Source organism: Pagrus major, chromosome 17 (assembly GCF_040436345.1).
Source record: "Pagrus major chromosome 17, Pma_NU_1.0".
Taxonomy (NCBI): Eukaryota; Metazoa; Chordata; class Actinopteri; order Spariformes; family Sparidae; genus Pagrus; species Pagrus major.
Window position 1 is genome coordinate 26,427,667 of NC_133231.1, and position 21,727 is coordinate 26,449,393.

At 39.7% G+C, this 21,727-nt stretch overlaps 1 protein-coding gene across 1 annotated transcript in view; it reads right to left on the reverse strand.

Moving 5' to 3' along the window:
* Nucleotides 1-6,965: 6,965 nt before the first annotated feature.
* The window catches only part of syngap1b (synaptic Ras GTPase activating protein 1b), a 114,998-nt gene continuing 100,236 nt past the window's right edge, over nucleotides 6,966-21,727 (reverse strand). Inside the window, exons 19-21 of the mRNA XM_073485593.1 lie at nucleotides 20,367-20,439; nucleotides 7,271-7,322; nucleotides 6,966-7,237 (exon numbers count right to left, since the gene is read on the reverse strand). Of these exons, the coding sequence (XP_073341694.1) occupies nucleotides 6,966-7,237; nucleotides 7,271-7,322; nucleotides 20,367-20,439 (397 nt within the window). The remainder of the gene's footprint in view (nucleotides 7,238-7,270; nucleotides 7,323-20,366; nucleotides 20,440-21,727) is intronic.

Here is a 21,727-nt window from a genome sequence, read left to right on the forward strand (position 1 = left end):
ATCCTGCCCGCCATCCACACTCTCAGCAGCTCAGCTGGTGGAGAGCGTAAAGAAAATGATCTGCTCTGCTCACCAAGAGAAGAAGGGGAAAAAAACGTACATGACCCAGTTGAGCAAACACCGTGATGCAAAAACTTACCTGTGATCTAACCACAGATCCAGACACGAAATAATGGTTTTTGAAGGAGACTTGTGTTTTATATTCTTTTATCAAGACTATACCCGTGCAACAAGAGAGAATAATCTAAATCTACAAATTAATCTTTATTTTACAAACATTTGAAGAAAGGCACAGCCGTCAAAGCACATCAATAACTTAACCTTGGCTTGACACAGGATGTTTCTTTAAAATTCATAACTTTGTCAACAGCCTATAAATTTATAGTTACTCGCTTTGTTGATTATTGAAGGTTAATTGGGAACATTATTTTTTAATCGACTGGTCATTTTAGTCATTTATCAAGCAAAAATACCACATATTTGCTGGTACCAGCTTCTGAAATGTAAGGATTTTCTCGCTGTCTCTGTTTTATATTATTATAAATTAAATATTTTGGGGGTTTGAGACTACTAATCAGTTAAAACCTGCGATTTATGCATACTACAAGGAGATTTGAACTTGACATTGATGCCTCAATATGACCAACATCAGCAAACAAGACCATCAGCAAAATGATTGGCCATTTCATCATCATTATTATAGTTAATCTTCATGTCTGTCAGTCAGTTTCTGACTTATCCAGGTTGGATGAGTTGTAAAATGTAAAATATTTCTTATGGCTGAGTGCTGAGGTGAATTGAGGAGTGTTCATGGTAATAAAGGAACATATCACCCACTGCGAGAGTAAGCATCAGTGATGTGTTTAATAGTTTTTGGAAAGCAACAGAAGTCTTGAAATCTGTTGACAATACCAGCTGAAATGCATGCCCCATGCATTTCAGCTGGTATTGTCAGGCAGAACAGGGTTTTTCTTTGTGTAGTGTTTGGCTTCAACATGTGCATGTTGAGTTTTGCCAATTAATTATGCAGTTGGTTATGCAGGGTTGTTATATTAACTGGTACTGAATTAATTAACTATGTAATTTCAAGTATGGGCTGCACATTGATAAACATTAAAGAGACAGGAGCTTAGACAGAGGGGGAATAGAGAGCTGCAGCGCTGGACAGTATGAGAAAACTGATGTGTTTTTTGAGCATTAAAGCACGTAAACATATTCTAGCAGTAATGCAAAATAAAATGATGAACCTGAAAATGAGCATAGTATGTATCCTTTAAGGTGTTATGTAAAAACACACACAAGGTTGCTCTGCTGCGTCACATTGCCTCTTTTACAATCAGGTTTTTACTTTAATCTTTTGAAAAATGATTGTATACATTTTTTAAATCGTTCTATGTAGTTCTTACCTGTTGGAGAAATAAAATAGACCAGCCACACAAAAAAAAAAGTGATGGTGCACGTAGCCGCCGTGGTGAGTGGAGCAGCTTCAGTGGATCATAAAGGATACTTACCCTTTATTCTTGACGTGGATGGATATTTCAATTCCAAGCTGGCGCATCGAGAAACAGAAACACACGTTTCCACACCTTTTTAAGAATTTAATTATTTGTTTATTTATTAATTTATTTACGTATTTCTATCTCCAGATTCACCCACCCGAAAAATATAAATTCCGGTGTATTCCAAAAGAAAAAAAAAAAGGAACAATGGCATCTTCATCAACCGCATCAAAGGAATTAATCAACAAAAGTGGCAATAATTATTATCATTATTACAATAATAATTCAATGATCAGAATATCCACATTCATAACAAATCCATATACAACTGCAATACACTCTTCAACACCACTCTTCCATTAATATACACAAAATCCCCAAATGTCTGTCCTGTCAAAACAACAATAGAGGAGTTTTGGGGAGGAGGAGGAGGAGGAGGGGGCTATGGCTTGTCAAGGGGTATGAAGATGAGTGACCAGCGGAGTTAATGGATCTAAGGTTAGTAAGAGTATAAGGGGGGGGGAGGCACACTTATTTAGTAAGGACCTATACAAAAACAAGCAATGTCCAGTAATGACAGTATACTTTCATGGAAGGATTTGCCAGTCCAACCGAATCTTAACAAAAGGTCAGACGGCTCCATGAGAGGCAGAATTTGGGGAACAAAATTTCAAGAAATATATAAGGGTTGTCGGAATAAATATATAACTCTGAATGACAACCGTTGCAAACATATACCATAGGAACCTAAAGTGAAAGTCAGATACGCAAGAACTCAAAAACAGGTCGAGAATTTTTCAAAGAAATGCAGATGGAGGTTTCTGGAAAAAAAAAAAAAAATTGTCTTAGTCTATATATGTACAAACATTGCTTGGTCACCCAAATCTACTTAGAAAAGCTTTTTAGTTGGTCAGAAAATGAGTGCAAGCTTAAGATTATGTGAGTTTACTTCTTGTATGAGAGCTTCAAGAATGCAGCTATAAGTGACAGACCTTGCTGATACTTCTAAGTCTGCGCACAAAGTGCCTCCGATAGCTCAGTACATTTAAAAACCTTTCCATGCCTCAGTATTGGTAACTTGAGAAGACCTATTCATAGAAAGAGAGAGAAACATTAGAGGAAAAAATAACTGTACACTCTGCATATACAAACAAACTGTATATACACATAGACATACCATATATACACATTTATCCAGTATATACACAAAGATTTAGCCAGTACACACACTTATATACAAACACATTCACTCGTTTTTAGCAGGAACCTCTAACATATCTCTCTCTGTTTTTCAGTCAGAAGTGGAAATTGGCAGGGATTTCAACTCGGCCTGGTGTCAGCGGAGTCCATCCGTAGAAATAAATGGGGAGTTTTTTTTTTTTTACCGCAATTGGACTGCAGGAAATGTGGCCCACACTGAAACCAAGAGTTCATCCTCTGCTCGGTTAAAACTCTACAGACAAGATAGTCGAAAGTGGAGTACAAAACAATAGCCGCAAGGACGTCCTCATCCGAAAACACTTTCACATCGTCCGTAAATGGAGAGCTCCATGGCGATCGTTGGGCAAGAAAACATCCGTCCACTTTATTTTTTCTGTAATTTGATTTCGAATGAGTGTAACTAAGAGGAGGGAGGGCACAGGTCACAGCAACGTGCAAACTGCTGTAAGGGGAGTAGGTAAAACACAAGTTTTGTCCCTTTCGTCAACGTCCTTCAGGGCAATGATTCTCTTCACAAGATTGTCTCAGTAAGAAAACTTGGTTCATATAAAATGGATTATTTATGAACTTCCATTAGATAGAGGCATCTATCTATATCAAGAAATAAATATCTGCTCCGGAAGATTTCTGATGAAGAGTTTTTTTTTTCTTTTTCTGTCGTATACTATTGTAAGAATAAGCAAGTATCATAGAAATATAAATAATAACATTCTGTCCGGTTTTTTCAAAGTTCTTCACTGAAGCAAGAGTTGTGGTTCTGAAAGCAGTTTCACTTGTTGTATTAGGCTGTGCATATTTAGTTTCCTTTAAAATCAAAGTCTGTAAAGTAGACTGGAACGGAAGAGCTAAAACTATGAGAAAGAGATCAAGTGTGTCTAAACTGGAGTAAAAATGAAGCGGTTAAATAATGCTTTCCTAGATAGATAAAGAGTGAGTAGATGAATCAAAGGGTAATTTGAAAAGACTATAAGAGAGAGAGAGAGAGAAATAAATGCTTTGAAAAGTAAATCAGCTTTGACTGAAATTTCAAGAGAAGTCAAGCACCGTTGAAATACATCTTACCCACAATACACCTCCCCTCTCTCTCATTTTTTGAGCATCGTGCCTTCCTTGGCCTTTTGTGTTCCTCCATTCTGCTGATTGATCAGACTGCATAGCTGTTCTTTGCATGCTCGGCAGGCTAACAAACGCCCCAATACGTGTCCAGCCTACCTTTTTAAAAAGTAAAATGTAGATCCAAGCAAGAGGCGTCAAACACATTTAAAAAAAAAAAAAATTATCCTGTCATCAAATCAGAGAGAGAGAGGGCCCAAGTTAAGTTTAAAAAAAAAAAAAAAAAAAAAATCCCAGCATTTCCTTACATGGTCCGCTGGGGCTCTGCACCATCCTTTGAGCAAAGAGAATGGGACCAATGCCCCAAGTTCTCCCTTTGTCAGCCAATCGCGTCACGAGAGAGGGCTCTGGACATTTGGCTATGCCACCCTGCGGACTGCCGATGGTGCATCAGCCAATTAGGTTCCACATTGTCCTCGATGAAGCTTTGAGAGTGGCTAGGGGGAGAAAAAAGGGAGACAGAGAGAGAGAAGAAACGAGGGAGGGTGCTTGATCAGGTGCTATTGAAGCATAGCTAGAGACCGAGTATCTGCTGCATGGTGGCAGTCTTTCCAAAGCTGGACTCATCTCTTGTCTATAGTTTTTTTTTTTTTTTTTTCTTTATATGTTCAGCTCTGAGGCAACTGCTTGTTTACCTGAGTCACTGAGGTATTTTCACAGCAATGTTAATTTCTCAATCACGGATCATCTCTGAGTAGACACTGATGTTCACACCTAGACCGCTTTAAATCCAACATTCTTCATACACAAGTAATTTCACAAGAAGAAAAGGTAGCCCTACAAGCTGTCTAAATAGAAGACAATCTTTCCCTGCGTAAGTCTGCTAGCATTATTAACATTTGGTGGTTCAACAAGTTAAAACATTCACTGGAAGTGTGAGCTAATCCGCTAGCACTGTTCTGGAGAGTACTAGCATTGGCCAATGTCGACCTCTGACACTGTAAAGTAAGTGGTTGGTTCTCTCTGAAGAGAAAAAATGGCCGACACAAAGCTGAGGTGGAGCTCTTCAACTCGTCTTGGTTCAACCTGCACGTTTAAACAAGCTGAGTTGTTGCAGAGCGACACCAGCGTGTGTGTGTGAGGCTACAGAGACAAGAAACATATTCACATCCAGACGAACCGTACAACAGACAGTTCATACACAAAATGAAGGAAAATGGATACACGTTACAAACATTTCAAAGACTCGTGTTTTCAGCATTTGACACATGACAAACGGAAGAGTTCATTTCAAAAATACATCATACAATATTTCTAAAATTGACCGTAAATTAAAACAGTTTGCTCTAAAAAAAAGTCATTTGATTATAATTAGAGATAGATGCCACTCTTTTCATTTTGAAATGAAACCTGAAAGTATGGAAACAACACGAAAAGCATGTTCTCACTGAATTGTTTAAAGCATCAGGGGTGTAATATATTCTTAGTGTCGTAAGCAAGGCTTTAAAATGTGCATCTGGTCGATGACTAGCTAGTCTACTGGCCAAAGGATGCTCAGTATATTTATCCCAGGCACTTAATGGCAACCCTAAATGGTTAAAATGTTTTTTTTCACACATATTTGGGAAGATGATCCTTGTTATCTTGTCATGCTGGCGATGTTTACTTTAATAATGTGTGGTTCAAGTGCATCAAATCAAAAACATAAGGGGACTATTACTAATCTGTGTTTGTAAGCACTCCAAAAATTGTAAGAGAAAACTGATTTTTTTTAATTAAAAAGTACCGATATTGGCACCATTTATCTTCCGTACATGAACACAATGGACCAACACTTTTTAACTGAAAGAAACAAACCTTAAAACTGGGAATAAACTCCATTCATTCATTTCATTCAAAGTAGCTTCATTCAATCTTTAAAAAAATTTTTAGTGCTCCGTGTAAACTGAAAATAGCACTCTGGGGCTCGGTCCCCACAAATTTGCAATAACCCGTTCAAAAGATGATCCATCAATTTTTTGAGCCGGGGAGCCGTTTTTTTATTTACTGTCAATAAAACCAGAGATTGGAGGAGGGTGCTTCTAAAAAACACAGATATGGAAACCCCAACAAAACCCCGTCAGACATAGGAACAACAACAGGATGCACAAAGAACAAAGACAAAGACATGTACAAAACATATCGGGGGGGTGGGGGGAGGAAAAAAGTCCTGTCAAAGACAAATCACAGGAGAGAGAGAGAGAAGAGACAGTGAATGAATCAATGAAAGAGGCAGTGCTATGGCAGGACACAGACATTTGACTTGGAAAATGGCACCATTTTGTTTCTGTTTAGCACCAGTTTATCACATATCGGTTCTGAGATTGAGAAGAGAAAAATTGCACGAGCTCAGTCCAAAAAAACAAGAAGTCCCTTAGATTGAAAAAAAAAAAAAAGAAAAGTTCCCAAAAATGTCTTCCGTCACTCAAACCTTTTTACGACGCTCGATCTTGTGTCTTTGACTTATTTCTTTTTTCTTTTTTTTTTAGCCCACAGATCATTTTCTCTTGACTAGCAAAGCTAACTTGGATCTCCATCTGTTACCTCTGTATCAGACCTCTATTGGAAAACCCTGTTGAAAAACACTCAAAGGCACTAAGAAAAGCCAGACTACATCACCACGTCTCTACCTAAACGATTTGCAGCCTGGCGTTGTTCAGGATATATTTAAATGCACCTACATCCATGGGAGTCAAGGGTGACTATAAGCTGGCTTATAGCACTTTGCTAATGGCTACTATGAAGTCTTTGGGGTGCAAGACATTCTATAGTGTTTTGTTCCTTACATGTGTTTGTTTTCTCACGAGGCCACGGACAGGCGATGAGAGCACAGAGCGGATGTTCACATATCGGCTTGGTATGCTTTGTTTGACCGACTCAAACAGCGCGTTACAGGGTATCATTATCTTGTCCTGCAAGACTGATACTAACTGAAGCTCCACGTGAGCGTCAAGAGAACAAGTGTCCGTTGAAGAGCCCTTTGTGTTGTGTGTTCATGTGTTATGCACTGTACAGTAGCCGTATGATTGCTACTCGTCTCCCGCGCACTTTTTTCTTCTCTCTCTTGCCCCGGGATTAAGAATATCTATCGTTTCTTTTTTTTCAAAGCATTGTCTCGCTAAATGGGACAGTGTCATCTCTCTCTGATTTGGCTCAGTGTTGTGTTTGACCTACTCCCCCTTCTTCTGCTATGCCTGTAGTTGCTGCTGCCCTGGTTCCGGTTGCCTGTGAGGTTGTCATGGGGGAGGATGTTTTGTTGCCACGGAGCTCTCCATTCTGACTAGGATGCTGATGAGGAGTGGGTAGAGAGGGAGGGTCTACAGTTTGGGGGAGGACTCCATTGTGGGGCGAGCTGTCGGAGGAAATGGCCGAGGAAGAGACTCTGAGGCCTTGATCGTCGGTTACCGCTCCTCCTCCTCCTCCTCCTCCTCCTCCTCCTCCTCCTCCTCCCCCTCCACCTTCAGTTTTCACACCGGGGTCTGCAGAACCCAGGGAGGAAAGCTGGTCCTCCTAGCGAGATAGAGAGAGAGGGGAGGGGAAAGAGGAGTGGGAGCGGGGAGAGGTGGTCGTAGGAGAGAGGCCATTCAATGAGCGATGGGAGGGGTGTGAGGAGTCGTAAAGGAGATGTCCAATCAAGGCAGATAACGTGACATGTAGAGGGAAAAAAATCACATGTTGAAGAGGTGTGACAGTGTGGGAGGAAGTAAGAATAGTGAGATACAGATGGGATAAAGGAGGAAAAAATCACCAGAGGAGGATGTGATTGTGATGGTGGAAGTGGAAAACATCAACACCGGCGAATACAAAGAAGCAGGTTGGAATGAGTACATGTAAAAAGCAATGTCAGAAGCAAAGTAAGGAGGAATTAGAGAACAAAAAGAGGTGATAAGGGGTTGGAAGAACCACAGTGAAAGAAAGAAAGACAGAAAGAAAGAGACAGAGAGAGGAGAAAGAGAGAGCCAAATGAGTCACAGAGTTGATGCATGACGTACACCAATAGAAATGGCAGCACAGGAAAAGGGACACAGGGAAAGAGGGGATGAAGGGGAATTAAAACTCTTGAGCTCAAATGGTCCTGATCCTCTCGGGATGAGTAGCAAAGGGGGGTGTTTGTCGGGTGTCAGGAAAAGTAAAGTCAAGTGAGTCATTCTTTGCCAATGAGTACAAATCATGATCAATATCCACTACGTTTTTTTTACGTAAATGTGCGAGCTCGAGTAGCTGAAAGTATTTTTAAAAGATAGAAGAACTCTACAATCATGGCTTCTAAAAATATCTTAACAGCACATACTGTAGCATCAGCCTCTTACTGAGAACATGCACAAAGCCACATAGAGCTCAGAGCCAAATTCAAAAAAGCAAATGTGCATCCTATAGCATGGCAAGAAATCCAAACCTCTGTCAGATTCACCAAGCAAAATGTCCGACCCAAACCCATCGGCCGCAGCCCCTGTCACACCAACGTGAGCCAAGTTCTGGGCTAACACTAGTGCTGGTAAGAACCGTGGTGTCATGTCATTATGTGACTGTATACGTCTCTGACTTCCCGGCATGGCTTTGGAACGACTACATTGACATTTTACAGAAGTAGTTCCTGGTGTTGCATGCCTACATTGGCATTACAGTATAACACGACCGGTCCAACACATTTGTGCAGCTCATCGTGATTGCTATGGACGGCAATTACGCTTGAGAAGAAAGGTAATTACCTCCCACGTCTTGATTCTTTTGAACACTGAACCTTGGCTGCTAATGTCAGCCTTTTAAAGCCCTAGCCTTTAGCTAGCTATCTAGCTTCTACTATGTTAATAGCTACGGAAGCCCTAAACTGTCATGGGTCAAACTTATTATGTCCTCCTTTTTCCTGTGATAGTGAGTAAAATTTTTATTTGTTGTTTGTAAGTTGTCATTTTCACGAGACAACAAATGTTGTTTTCCCAGTTTCACAAGATTCATAAGAGTGGACCACTACAATCACACTGCTCTTTGGAATTGGTTTTGGGAGTTTCAAAGAAAACCACATGAACTTTTGATGAATTTTTTGATCCAACATTTTCAGCTTCAATCAGCTGCTACACTTGTTAAAGGCGCTATTTGTAAGAAAAGTTGATCTTTGAGTCTCATTCCCAACTCGTCAAATAATGACGCTCTGGGATTGTAGAAAGAATCACAAATAAAATTGCACTCGTTATCACAGGAAAACAGAGGAAATAATATGTTTGACTCATGACCGTTTAGGGCGTCTGTAGATATCAATCCGCAGTGGAAAGCTTTTGTTTAATCTTCTCTGCACAGGTCAGACTAAAAGCGATACGAGCTCTAGTTTTAAAAAATGGCGTTCATAAGGTTTTAGTTGGTCCTTAGTCGATAATCCCGCCCTCAGCCCCTGAAGTAAGCGGTTCTCTGTTCCAGACCAGCAAAGTGTGGTGCTGCTCTTGAACCAATTTTCCTGACCAAGAGCCAGTTCTTTGGAAAAAACTGGTTCAAGAATAGGCACCGGCTCCGAACCGGCCCCTCGAACTGCCTTGGTGGAAAAGGGGATGAGTTTGTGCACGGGTGCTCACCCCGGGTTGGACCTTTTGCTCAGTGAATACGCCAAAGTTTGGTTTTGCCATCTTTTCTTTACTTACATTGGCGCAGAATAACAGCAATGCAATAATCATTATTAGTATATTTCAAAGTGTGTTAGCAAGCCTTCACTCCCAGTCCTGTTCACTGACGTCTGTGTAGGAGCAGCGGGGAGAGAAAACAATTGGGTTATTGTGCCAATAGACAACTATGAGGACTCTATTCATAACGTCGCTCACTGTATCCAAGAGCTACAGCAAGATGATTTGAATATGGAAGCATTTTAAAAAGCTGAAAAATCACAGTTTTACCATCAGACCAGGGTAGAACCTCTTGAAATAATTGCACTTGATTGATCTTGCCTGGCACATTTGCTGTGTGGTGTCTAGACATAATTACAGAGACTCTCTGTATAAGAGCTAATTTAACTCAGCTTTTATTTTCTTTATCAAACATTGGAAAATATGTATGACATTAAATACCACTTTATTGCTCACATACAAGAAGTATGAATACTGCAATATGAATGGGATGACACGCTGTAGAGGGGAGAGACAGGAAGTAGGAGGGAGAGTTTGGTCTGCATCCAGTAGAGAAAATGAATCAAAGAAGGAGCAAAAGCAAATTATCACTGGATAAAGCTGTATCTGATGGGTGTGTCCATACTGAGTGGAAGGTGTTTCCATTTCACTTAAAAGAAAGAAGTGAAGAGAAGAAGAACAAAAAAACAAAAAAAAAAAAATTACCCCCAAATTTGATGTGAATTAGCAGGTTTTCTCTTCTCAGTCAGAACCAAAATGAATGAAAACATTTTCAGCTGCTAACTGGTGCTATGAACAGCTACAGTATCTATATGGTTACAGACAGTTACAGGATGCCAGTAACATGACTCCACCGACACTTGTTTCATTACTTCTCAAACAACGACCAACAGTGTCGTTTAATATCCATGTGTAGACCAATACACATGTCTATTAAACTCAGGGATCAAGCAGCTGAACAAAGACATGGCAAAAATGTTTACTGACATCCTTTGTTTTTTATAAAAAACTTACCAAACTCGCTTCACTCTCTGTGGGCTGTAGTGTTTTGATTACTTGGTGCATTCAATTACAGCTCGATGTGAGAGTGTTTTTTATGCTAATGAAAATTGTCGTACTGGAGACAGAAACACAAAACACTTAGCGGAGTACTGAAATGTTAGGTGTTTGGTAATGATGCAGATAGAGTGTCGTACACACAGGTTCTTACCCATCTCCTCCAATCTCCAATCAATTTGATGTGGATGTCTAGAGCAAACTGAAAAATCTCTCTCACCTCCACGTTTGAAATAAAAACCTGCTGTAAGTGTTGGTTAAATAACTTGATATATATATGGATATATATATTTATATATGGCTTAAGATGACTATAGCTTGCCAGGTGGAGAGCTCTGACGCAAAACAAAACAAAAAATACGCATGTCACACATCATCAGACGCTCCATACGCCACCATTCAACCAAATAATGTGCCCAGGTGCCAAACACATACACAAACATAAATATCAGAAAAACACAGACTCACTGAAAGACACAGAAAAACACACAATACACATCAATGCACATTAATCAGTGTTCGTCAGGGAAGGATCGGGTCAGATACGGAGATTTCCCCATAATTCACGTTGTTTTGTCTGAGGGCGTGCTGGGAGGGATGAAAAAAAGCTGAATGGAAATGTGAGTTCATGTGTGTAGGAAAACATGTGTTGTGTGAGAGGGGGGGACAAAAATGTTTAATAAAAGAGAATTCACACAATAATCCAGAGACTTTTGGACAGATTTGGGATGGAAAACTCCACGTTTGGGCCTGTTTTCAACCAGATGTTTAACCAGTAAACAGGCACAAAATGTAACAGCTTGTGTGTTAATGTGCACACATCTGGACAGAAGTCTACGGACCCATAAAATGTGATTGTGTGCAATTTCTTTTATTGGATTTTTTGTGTAGCTTCTTGGCAGAAAGTAACGTAAAGCTTAAAAAGATTTTCTGTTTGTTCTTTCACTGATGCCTCGTCATTGTGCATTTGTAACAGCCAGAGGAAATCTGCGTCCTGTTTGTAATAAGTGCACATAATACACAGTGTAGTAATACTGTATATCTTACAAACTAATCTTAACCTCGACCCTTCAACCTTTCAACGGTTAAGATTATATTGGTTAATAAATTCCCAGTTAATCAGCTCAAGTGAGAAAATGTGGTGGCTTTGGTGGAGTTGAATATTTGCAAATGCCAACATGTGAAGATAGCGGAGCTTAAGAATCAGTGGTATTCATTGATTATTTTGTATTTCTCTGCATTTATATCTCCGTATATGACATGAAAATCATTTGTATTCAATAATGTTAACGTTGGCATATATTATGTCTGTGGACTGCTGGTTATGACTGAACTGTGCGTCTGAATGACAGTTTCATTGTTACAGTTGTAAAGCGCTGCAACAGTCACACACACAAAACAGTCGATGTTAAATATTTTGAAACGACTGTAGCGCTTCTGTTTCTATACATTTCTGCCAAGGCGTGTGCTATGTTGTGAAGGAGCATCCTAATTCATGTCAAATCTGAAATAAACTACCCTAAACTCGCTGTCACAGAATATTTTCAGAGTTACCAGTGGACGCAAAGTGGCAGTGAGAGTGTTGGGAGAGTGACAACGAATCCACAGCAGGTTACAACATCTTTCTGTCTGCCAAAATAAAGTAACAAGTCGTAGTTTTTCTGTTTATGAGAAATCGTACAACAATTAATGGGACTTTTACCTGCAAAACCAGATGTGGCAAAACAGCTTTTCCTGAACCGACAACCCACGAAAATGACAGCAGCTTATTATGACACATATATACGTTTAGTGTTAGGCAGCGACCTCTAGTGGCTGTTTTAATTATTACAGCGGGGACGGAGGAAGTGTGGACAAGTACTGTAAAGAGTTGAAGATCCTCATAAGGAGAAGGAGGACTTTCATACACGAGACTGCTGATCAAATCCAGTGTGAAGCAAGACAAACATTACATAGCGTAAGTTACTTAGGTAATGTAGGTATGTTAGTAACAAAAGTTACAGGAGTAACCTAGTGATGTTAACCCAAACCACGAACCAAGGACACTGCGATCGTACGACAGGTCTGGAACGATGTCGCTTTGGGAGAAGCCGACAATCGACCCATTCATTCGTTTAGGTTTAAGGATGGGTCTTCACGTAAACCATGAGTGTGCTAAAAAGTTAGCTAAAGTAACTTGGCTAGCTTGTAAAATTAGGTGTCTGCTTAAAGGACAACACGATAGCCAGTTATCTTGAGTTAATTATTGTTTGTTTCCTTGTGTTTTTTTGTGATAATGCCTTCTCTAAAGGGTAGAAACTGTGTTCAGTCCAAACTCTCGTTCACCTGCATTAAATTAATCTGGTATTCTTGAGTAAGAAGTGATCACAGGTCGGCCCGGTGCTGTGTTGAGTGTAGTCTGCATAATGCACCACATGATTTATGGGCACTACAGTTCAGACATATTTCAGATGAACGCCTCTCGCTGCCAAGTTGGCGACTTAGTGCACATTTAAATCCTGTTTTGTTGTCACTCTTTCAACGTGGAGGCGTGCCCTTCAGAGCCATCAGCACCTCTGTCCAAAATATTCTGTGACAGGCCTCTTTTTTCTGGAAGATAAATGGGAAAGTAAGGTTGGCCCGTCAGTGTGTTGGCTTGCAGTGAGTTCACAGGGTGCTGCATATGGACAGGGACGCACATAGAGAACAGCAGAAGTGGAAAAGAGGCAGCAGGATATGGATGGAGAGTGAGAGTTTGCCGGTTTGTTTATTACCTGGTTACTCGGGGTGGGACAGGCGCGAGACGGGGCTGCACTAGGATGGACTGACGCCTCCCCTAAGAGAAATCACCGTATCTCATCAACATAGGAGGAGAGGAGAGGAGAGGAGAGGAGAGGAGAGGAGAGGAGAGGAGAGGAAGAGGAGAGGAGGGTTGAAGGCAGGAGGCAGGAGGAGGAAGCAGGACAGCAAAAGAAGGAGGGAAGGTTTGTGTGCAGTGGGGAGGATTGAGAAGGGCGGTGAGGGTCGAGGAAATCAACAGCCACCCGAACAACACAATGCAGAACAGAAAGTGAACAGGAAAAAAAGGACATAAATATACACAAAAAAAATTGCCCACTAACGCACATTTACATACACATACATCATGGCAACCATACACGCGCAACATTATCGGACAAACCCAACAGCCTGAAAGCATCAAAGCAGCGTGCCATGCTGTGTGTCATTAACAGAAGTCATGCTCAGGGCGAGGCGTTAACGCTGCGCTCCAAAACGACATCTGCATCTGAAAGCAGCTGCGTTAATTCAATTATAGCCTTTGGGAAGCTGAATCTTGCATGTTTCCTGGTTCAGAGGTTAGAAAAACATGCTTATCAAACATGCAATCGTCTACCACATAAAGATTAATATACACACTTGGATAAAACAGAATAATATTCACATTAATATACTATATCCAAAAGAAAACAGGTTTTACTGTAACTCACAACGCACCACACACGCTCCAAATAATTACCAACATTCAAGAAGTGGCAACAATTAGAACAGATAAAAGAGTCGCAATCAAATCTTATGAATGAAACATCGATATGATTAATGTCACTGCGAACGCAGGAAGCGGTTTCCTCATTAAATACACTTCGCTGATGGCTGCTGATCAAACAAAGAGTTCACAAAATCTAAAAAAGGCTGTACAAAAAAACTGATAACAGGCGTTTCAGTTTTACAACCGATAATGAGCAGTAACTGCCAGATACTGTAAAAAATATACCAGGACGTCTTCATAAATGATTCAACTTGTTTAACTGGCACGGACTCGCTGAAAGAGGGCTGTTCAATGTCAATTCATAATGTATTAACCTTAATCTGTTAAATCATTAGTCAGCGTTATTGGACCATGAATTTGTTGGTGTAATAATGTGATGTCATTTATTGGATTAGCGTGTACAGGTTTCTGCTGTCTTCGGATTTGAAAGACCTTTTTAATAACACAGTGTGTGATTTAAAGCCCTTTTCTCAGCCGTACCAGTCAAAAGGTGACGAATGTTAATGTCTAAGGCGGGAATAAAAAATGATGGTAACACATTTCACAGGTGAGGAAATTTCATGGTACATCGGTGGTAATTACCAAGTAATATATTTGAAGTTTCTTTGAAATTACTCCCCAATTACCTCACAATCTATTAGAAACTACCCCAAAATGATTTATTAATACAAATCTGTTATTTTCCAACACACAGTTATTTAATAGCTGGTCATTTCTTTGATATATTTTCGGGAAACTTCCAACTAGTTTCTGTCTAACGTTATTTATTAACTGCTTGTTGGAAAATAGCAGAATATTATTTATCATTAAATCATGTTTGGGGTCATTGTTGTGGTAATTTGTGGGTCGTTTTAAAGACAGTTTCAAATATGCTGCTTGTAAATTATCACCTACTTACCACGACATTTCGTTACCAGAGTTATGATAATAATTCAAGACCACCTTGAATGGAATTCAGGACTTTTCAATAACTTCCAAGGCCTGATATCACATCTTTTTAAGACTTTTTCAAAACCTGTAACATTATTTGGCAGTTATTACCTTATCTGTTGCTGAAGTGCATGTTTATCTACTTACGCTGCAGTTATTGATGCATTTATGTCCCTCTAATATCAGAGAAATTGTAACATAAAGGTATGGAGCGTGTGTTAATCCTGTGTGCACGCTGTGTGAAGGGTCATGGCATCCTGCACCTGTTTTTATTACGTGAGCTCTAATTAAGTGTAGGCTGTTGCTGTGGAAGTTAGTACGTAGCAGTGGCCTGAGGAAACGATGGCATCATGCCTCTCCCCCCGTCACTACCTATCAGTTTACTCCCCCCCTGCACCAGTCTCACCCGTTAAGGTGAAATGTCATCACACGGGACTTAAATGTCTGCTTGTGTTTTATGTTGAGGTTCATGAGACTCTGAAGCTGAAATACAAAACGGACCTATAATTTATGAACAGCTTCAAAAAGTGTCCACTTTTTGCAACAAGCACCAAGAGCTGCATGTAGATTAAAGGAGCATTCCAGCTAAATGGAATATTATCTCGTGGCATCTCTTCCCCAGTATCAGACAGTATATGTCAAACAAACACTTGTGCTATATAATCCAATCCAATCCATTGGCCCTGTGACGCAGGTTTATTATGTTTATCCAGGCTAAGTCAGACAGTTTTGAGCCATGCAATGTTGATTAATTCACAGTGAAACATCTCAACAACTGTTATTTGTCACGAACACATAACAGTGTACGATTCAAGGAACAGTTCACCCAAAAATGATAAAAAATCTCTAATTATTTATACTCATTCTCATGCAGATTGAGTCGAGGGAAGTTTTGTCGTCCACAAGACATTTCTGGAGCTTCACAGCAAAACAGCCTTGCAGCAGTCTCCTAAACAACTGAAGTAGATGGTGACTTGTTTTTTTTTTTTTTTTAGAGCACTAAAAGGGCTCCATATGGCTCCTGAAGCCCTGAGATCCCAAACTAATTTGAACAGACTTTATTTAGAACCTTGATGCACTGTTGAGCGTGTGCACCCACTTCAGATGGGGTGCACGCTAACAACTTTAGCTCTGCGGCTACGGTGAAGGCTTCGGCTCAAAAAAGGGTGCAAATAACGTTGCTACAAATAAAATTGGAACTTGGTTTTCCGAACAAAGACTTGGATTGGGCCGGATGAGCTGTTGTTGTTGTTGTTGTTTCGATCAGCGTGGAGGTGAGTAGATAATGACTGAATTTAAATTTCTGGGTGAACTGGATGACTTTGGTGAGCCCGTGACTTTTCCTCTAGCACCCATGAGGTTGACATTTGTGGTTATTGTTAAATATTTGGTAAACATTACACCTGAACGTCAGTATATTAGCATGCTGACGTTAGCATTTAGCTCAAAGCAACTCTGCGCCAAAGTACCGCCTCACAGGACTGTTCACACGGCTGCTAAGTCTCGATTGTGTTCGACTGCATTATATAATACTATGTTCACCTCATCACATCCATCCACTGCAGCTCGCAGTGATTTGTTTTGATTCTTTAATGTTATAAATTTGCTGTGGCCACAAAGAAAAAAGCCTGAGAGATTTGTCAGGCAGGTGTCTCGAATAAAGTAAATAAGGCAGACGGTTTCATAAAACCTTTAAGGTTATGATTTCACTTTGTACGGTTTGAGCTGTTGGAATAAAGCACTCTAGAAACTCCTGGAGACTCCAGCACACTGAAGATAACCTCCAGCACAGTCTGAATGTTAAGCAGGTTGCTGCTCGCTGTGCGCTCCTCTGTAATCCTATAAACATTTTTGTCAAGGCAGTATTGGAGCTTAAATTGTCACCGGTAGATATAAAGCTGTGTGTTGCTGCTCGACGCTGGCATTTAACCCTTTAACGCTACTCTTAACAGTTCTTTAGACTTACGAGCTTGTTAAACGAATCATTTATTTGGTTCTTAAAACTGTGTTTCTTTGTTCGCCGAGAATAACGAACAAGTCGTCACCTCAAACTGAGTATTTAACTTGTTTATAAAGAAGGAATTACATTTTGTATCGGTCATTCTTCTCAGTCTCTTCATCAGAAGATGCTGCCTGTACACAAAGCTTCATTTTTGCATTGTTTTATGTGATACAATTAAGGATCGCGTTGAAAAAAGGGAAAAATTGATGAGTTAGGAAATGAAATGTGAATGAAAGCGTGTCGGGAAATCTCGAGCATAGCCGCTGTTAGCATGGCACGCTAATGTGATTTAATCAAAACACATATTAGCTTTAAATTATAGTCATTTTGTTTATCAGCAGAGTTTTACAGCATGATTTGAATTGTGAAAAGGGATATGACAGATTGACAAGAATAACAATACTGCTTTAATATTGTGCGCTCATCCACATAGAAGGTGTTATGACTACAACACCTTTTTTTTGCTGACAATAAGATTCATCGTGATTCATCGGGCTTCTAAAGGTCCTGAATCTTTTATATTTACAGTAAATGTGAGTCTCTTTTTGTTTTGTCTATTTCTTTTTGTTATAATCTGCACTAATTCAAATCTCACATTCCTAATTGCCTACACTTTATGGCACTTAAGTCACCGTCCTACGCTGCAAACTTTATCCAGCTGGCACCAAACAGGGCTTAAAGAAAACACAATAGGAAATTCCAATATGGATCACAGAAGAGCTGGAAGGACCGAGAGAGGAATCGTTTAGACGATCAAGAGAAAATTGATGATCAGTTTACAGTTAAGGTCATTTTTTTAGGCGTAAATGCCAAGAATTGTGTGGATTTTAGGTTCACAAATTTGAGAATTAGCAGATTGTCTTTGTCTTACATTTTAGTAAACTGAATATCTTTGGGTTTTGGACAATTGGAGGACTGATGCTGCCAAAATAAAAAAAAATAAATAAAAAAAATGGGTGAATAAATAAGCAAAAGTCAAAAATAAAAATTAGCTTCTACGGTAATTCACCTATTTATTTTATTTATTTACCCTTTTTTAACCATTTTATTTATTCATTTATTTATTTATCATTTTACAAAATGCAAAGGGAAAATAGTACAAATTTCATTTTTGGTGCATTTATTGGGATATTAATTCATTTACTGAGCCATATTTCATTTTTTAAAATTATTTTGTATTATTTTGGCAGTTTCAGTCCTCCATACCAACCTATATTTAGATATGATGATGTCACTTTGGGCTCTAGGAAATTTTGATGGGCATTTCTCACTCTTTCTGATGTTTTAATGAGCAAACAATTAATCCATTCATCATAAAAATTGATTGAAACATTGATTGATAATGAAAGTAATCATTAGTTGCAGCCCTGGACCACAGGCTACATTGCGTAAGCCTGACAACTGTAGTGAGAACTTTTAGTGCTAAACATATATTTATATAGTTGTAAACTGCAGATTTTTCAGAACATATAATTGTCACATTAGTTGTAATAATGACCACCAGTGTTTTGCTCTGAAGCTTCTGTCAGCTGAAAATGTCAGGTATGATTTTGTGCTAATCATTAACAGCGACTAAGCTTTTATGATGTATGTGTTGCTGCTGCTGCTGTAGACGCAAACAGAACAAGCTTTTATTCTAATGAATCAGCCTCTCCTCTCGAAAAAATGACCTTCAACATTACTTTGAAAATACTAAGTATTCAGATGGAAATACAGTCGATGTGCTTATAATTATATCTGATGGATGAAAATCTCATCCCACGACCAAAGCAAAAAACCTCAGGCTACAAGTATGACAGCTGGGCTACTCGGTGCCAAATCTGGCAACGCTGGTGACCAGTGGTGGAAAGTAACTAAGTATATTCAGAGGCAAATATTGTACTTTTTATTCTAGTTTTCATTCAGATTAAAAATGTGATATATAATCAACAAATAAATGAATATATAAGATAAGACTTTCATACAATTCATACCCAACTGCCTTTATCAGGTGCATAAAAGGTGCACTATGTAACTTTTTTAGTCACCACATTGGTTACACAGTCCTACAATCTTGAACTATGTGACTCCTAGATGCTTTTTTTTTATCACTCCACTATAACTCAAAATACAAGTCTGTTTTACTGTAATCTATATAAATATAAATATAAATAAATGGCTTTAAAGCACATCAAAAACTCAGACTTGCTCTTTCAAACTACTGTTACTTACATATCACAGGCTACATACCATACTGACATTTGTAAACAATGTGTCGTATCACGTCAGGACCATTTCCAAGCATTTGTGGCAGTAAAAAAAAAAAAATGAAAAAAAAGAAACATATTTATTCTCCAGTTCTGCTTGTGGAGACCAAAACAGGTATTTGAAGCCGCTACATGATGTTTTCCGAACCCTAACCAAGTGTGTCTAAACCTAACCAGAGCATAAGCTTTTTGACAAGACAACATTTTTATTTTAACCTAAAGAAACTTAAACTTTTGACTTGGTTGTGGTTTAATAGAAACGTACTTTGCCAACATTTATCTGGCGGCTGGGTTTGCGTAAAAAAAGTTGCATGTTGCACCTTTGACACATCATTTGGCACCAAAGAGTATTTCTACATGACGTTATTGTTACTTTTAGTGAAGTAAAAGATCTGACTACCTCTACCACCACTGCTGCTGACTACCAGAAATAAATTACAGAGAAAAAGAAGGATTATTTCAGCATGAACATGAGCGTTTTGGTTCTGATGAAAACAAACGGATCTGGACAAACATATGAATGAGCTGAGTAGTCGGTGTCATTACCTCTTCCATTCGTAGCATTTCTTCTCACACACGAACACATATATGTATGATATAATATATAAGTGTGCGTTCACACGCTATATTTACAGCATGAGTCATGCTTGGAGGTGGGCTAGTTAATTTGAAAGGATAAGAAAGGGGGCGGGTTGAGAGCATGGAATGAAAAGCGACTAAAGAAGGAAGCTCCTGAAGACACAACAGCACCACCACCACCACCACCACGCAGTGTTTGGGGCTCAGCTGTTCAATAATCTGAGAGTAAGTCTGGTTCCGCATCATGTGTGAAAATGAGTTTCAACCCCGACATGCTCGACAAAACAATAGAAACTGGCAACATGGTCATCACCACAGGCGGAGATATGCTCACAGACCCAGCTAGAGTCTCGGTAGCTCGAGCCGAGGAATGCAAACAGCAACACTCTCTGATCTTCAAAGCTCCCAGGTGTGTTGGCAGACAGATGGCAGTCAAACCCAAACACAGGGACGGGTTGGGGACAGGGCAAGACAATCAGAGGGACCACAGACACTCAGCAGACAAAATAATAACAGTAGCGGGGGAAAAAAGAGAGGAAGAGGGGGGAGAGAAGACAGCACGGGCCATCGTACGGACTCGACGAGAGAAGAAGCAGTCTCACAGACCTGATCAGCGAAAATCCTGGTTTTTGGCTCAATGATGGGTCCTCCCCTTAACTCATCCTCCACAGCCATGAGTCTTGGAAGGAGAGAAAGAGAGAGAGAGAGAGAGAGAGAGATAGGGGGAAGGGGTGGGTGACAGAAAGAGAGGGAGTATTGTGAATTCAAGATGATACTCGACAAGAAGTTGAGCAGATGCATCTGCAACATCTGTCTCAACGACACCACAGTGACAAGGCGTTTGGTTTACCTGCGTCTCAAACCCGATAGGCTGCTCAATCGTTTAAAGCAAATGTAGGGCAGCTGCAACCCCAAGCCACGCTTTATGAGGCACTGCCAATTTTCACTGGTGGAGCCTTCTTTTTCTTCTAGCCCCCATGGGATTCATCAAAGCATTTTTTTTTTTTTTTTACCCAATTTAAGGTGTTTTCCAAGAGAAATTACAGCCAACTGTGAACAATTACGCCCAGTTTCATGGAGTGAATGGTTCAGTAACCGAGCCCCGATCATCCCCTAGGGAATTGCCCATCTTACGTAACACAGACTGACCAAGGCACTGGTGCAAAAATCCTTTGACTAATCATTTCAAAGACACAGCTCGCAGATATGGGCGAGCTTACTGCTGCATGTTTCATGAGCCATCGGACAAGCGCAGGTTTTCCCGGCTCTCGTGATTATCCGAGTGCCAGGGATTTAATCCAGATGGGGTCATTCGAGGACAGTTCTCACACAAGGTTACCTTGCAGTTACACAGCCAACTGGCTCAACTGTGAGTATTGTTATGGTGGTGATGGATGCCAAATAGAAGTTAGTGTGAATAAAAAAAAAGTCCTCGTCACACGATAGACTTCATTGGATTGACTTTTTATCCCGTTTTACAACAGCAGATTAAACATCCTGCTGGATTATTATCCCTCTATAATGGGTCACTGATGAGCGACTTTGCAGATTTATGTCAATTTGTTTGGGTAAAATGACCAGAAAAGAAAGTCATTCGTGTGTTCATTAATCAAATAGTCGACAGGAACATTTAATTGCCACCGAGGCAGAATAAATATACCACCAATCAAGTCGTATTGTGTCACCCAAGGCTACTTTCAGCACATTCATATGTTTTTTTATTCAGAACACAGAGAAAGCACATGTTTGACAATAAAGAACGAAAATCCACAGGTGAAGTTTCAAACATAAGCGTTTGGATGTTTTATTCCATAAACAATGTACAGTGTCGAGAGTTATTTATTTTTTTTTTTTTACAAAAGAAGAAGAGAATAGGAAAAAGAAAAAAGAATCAATCATACTGTTAAAGCACAGACAGAAATATAAGCACTGTCCCGAAAAACAATGGAATGTAACATGGGGGTATA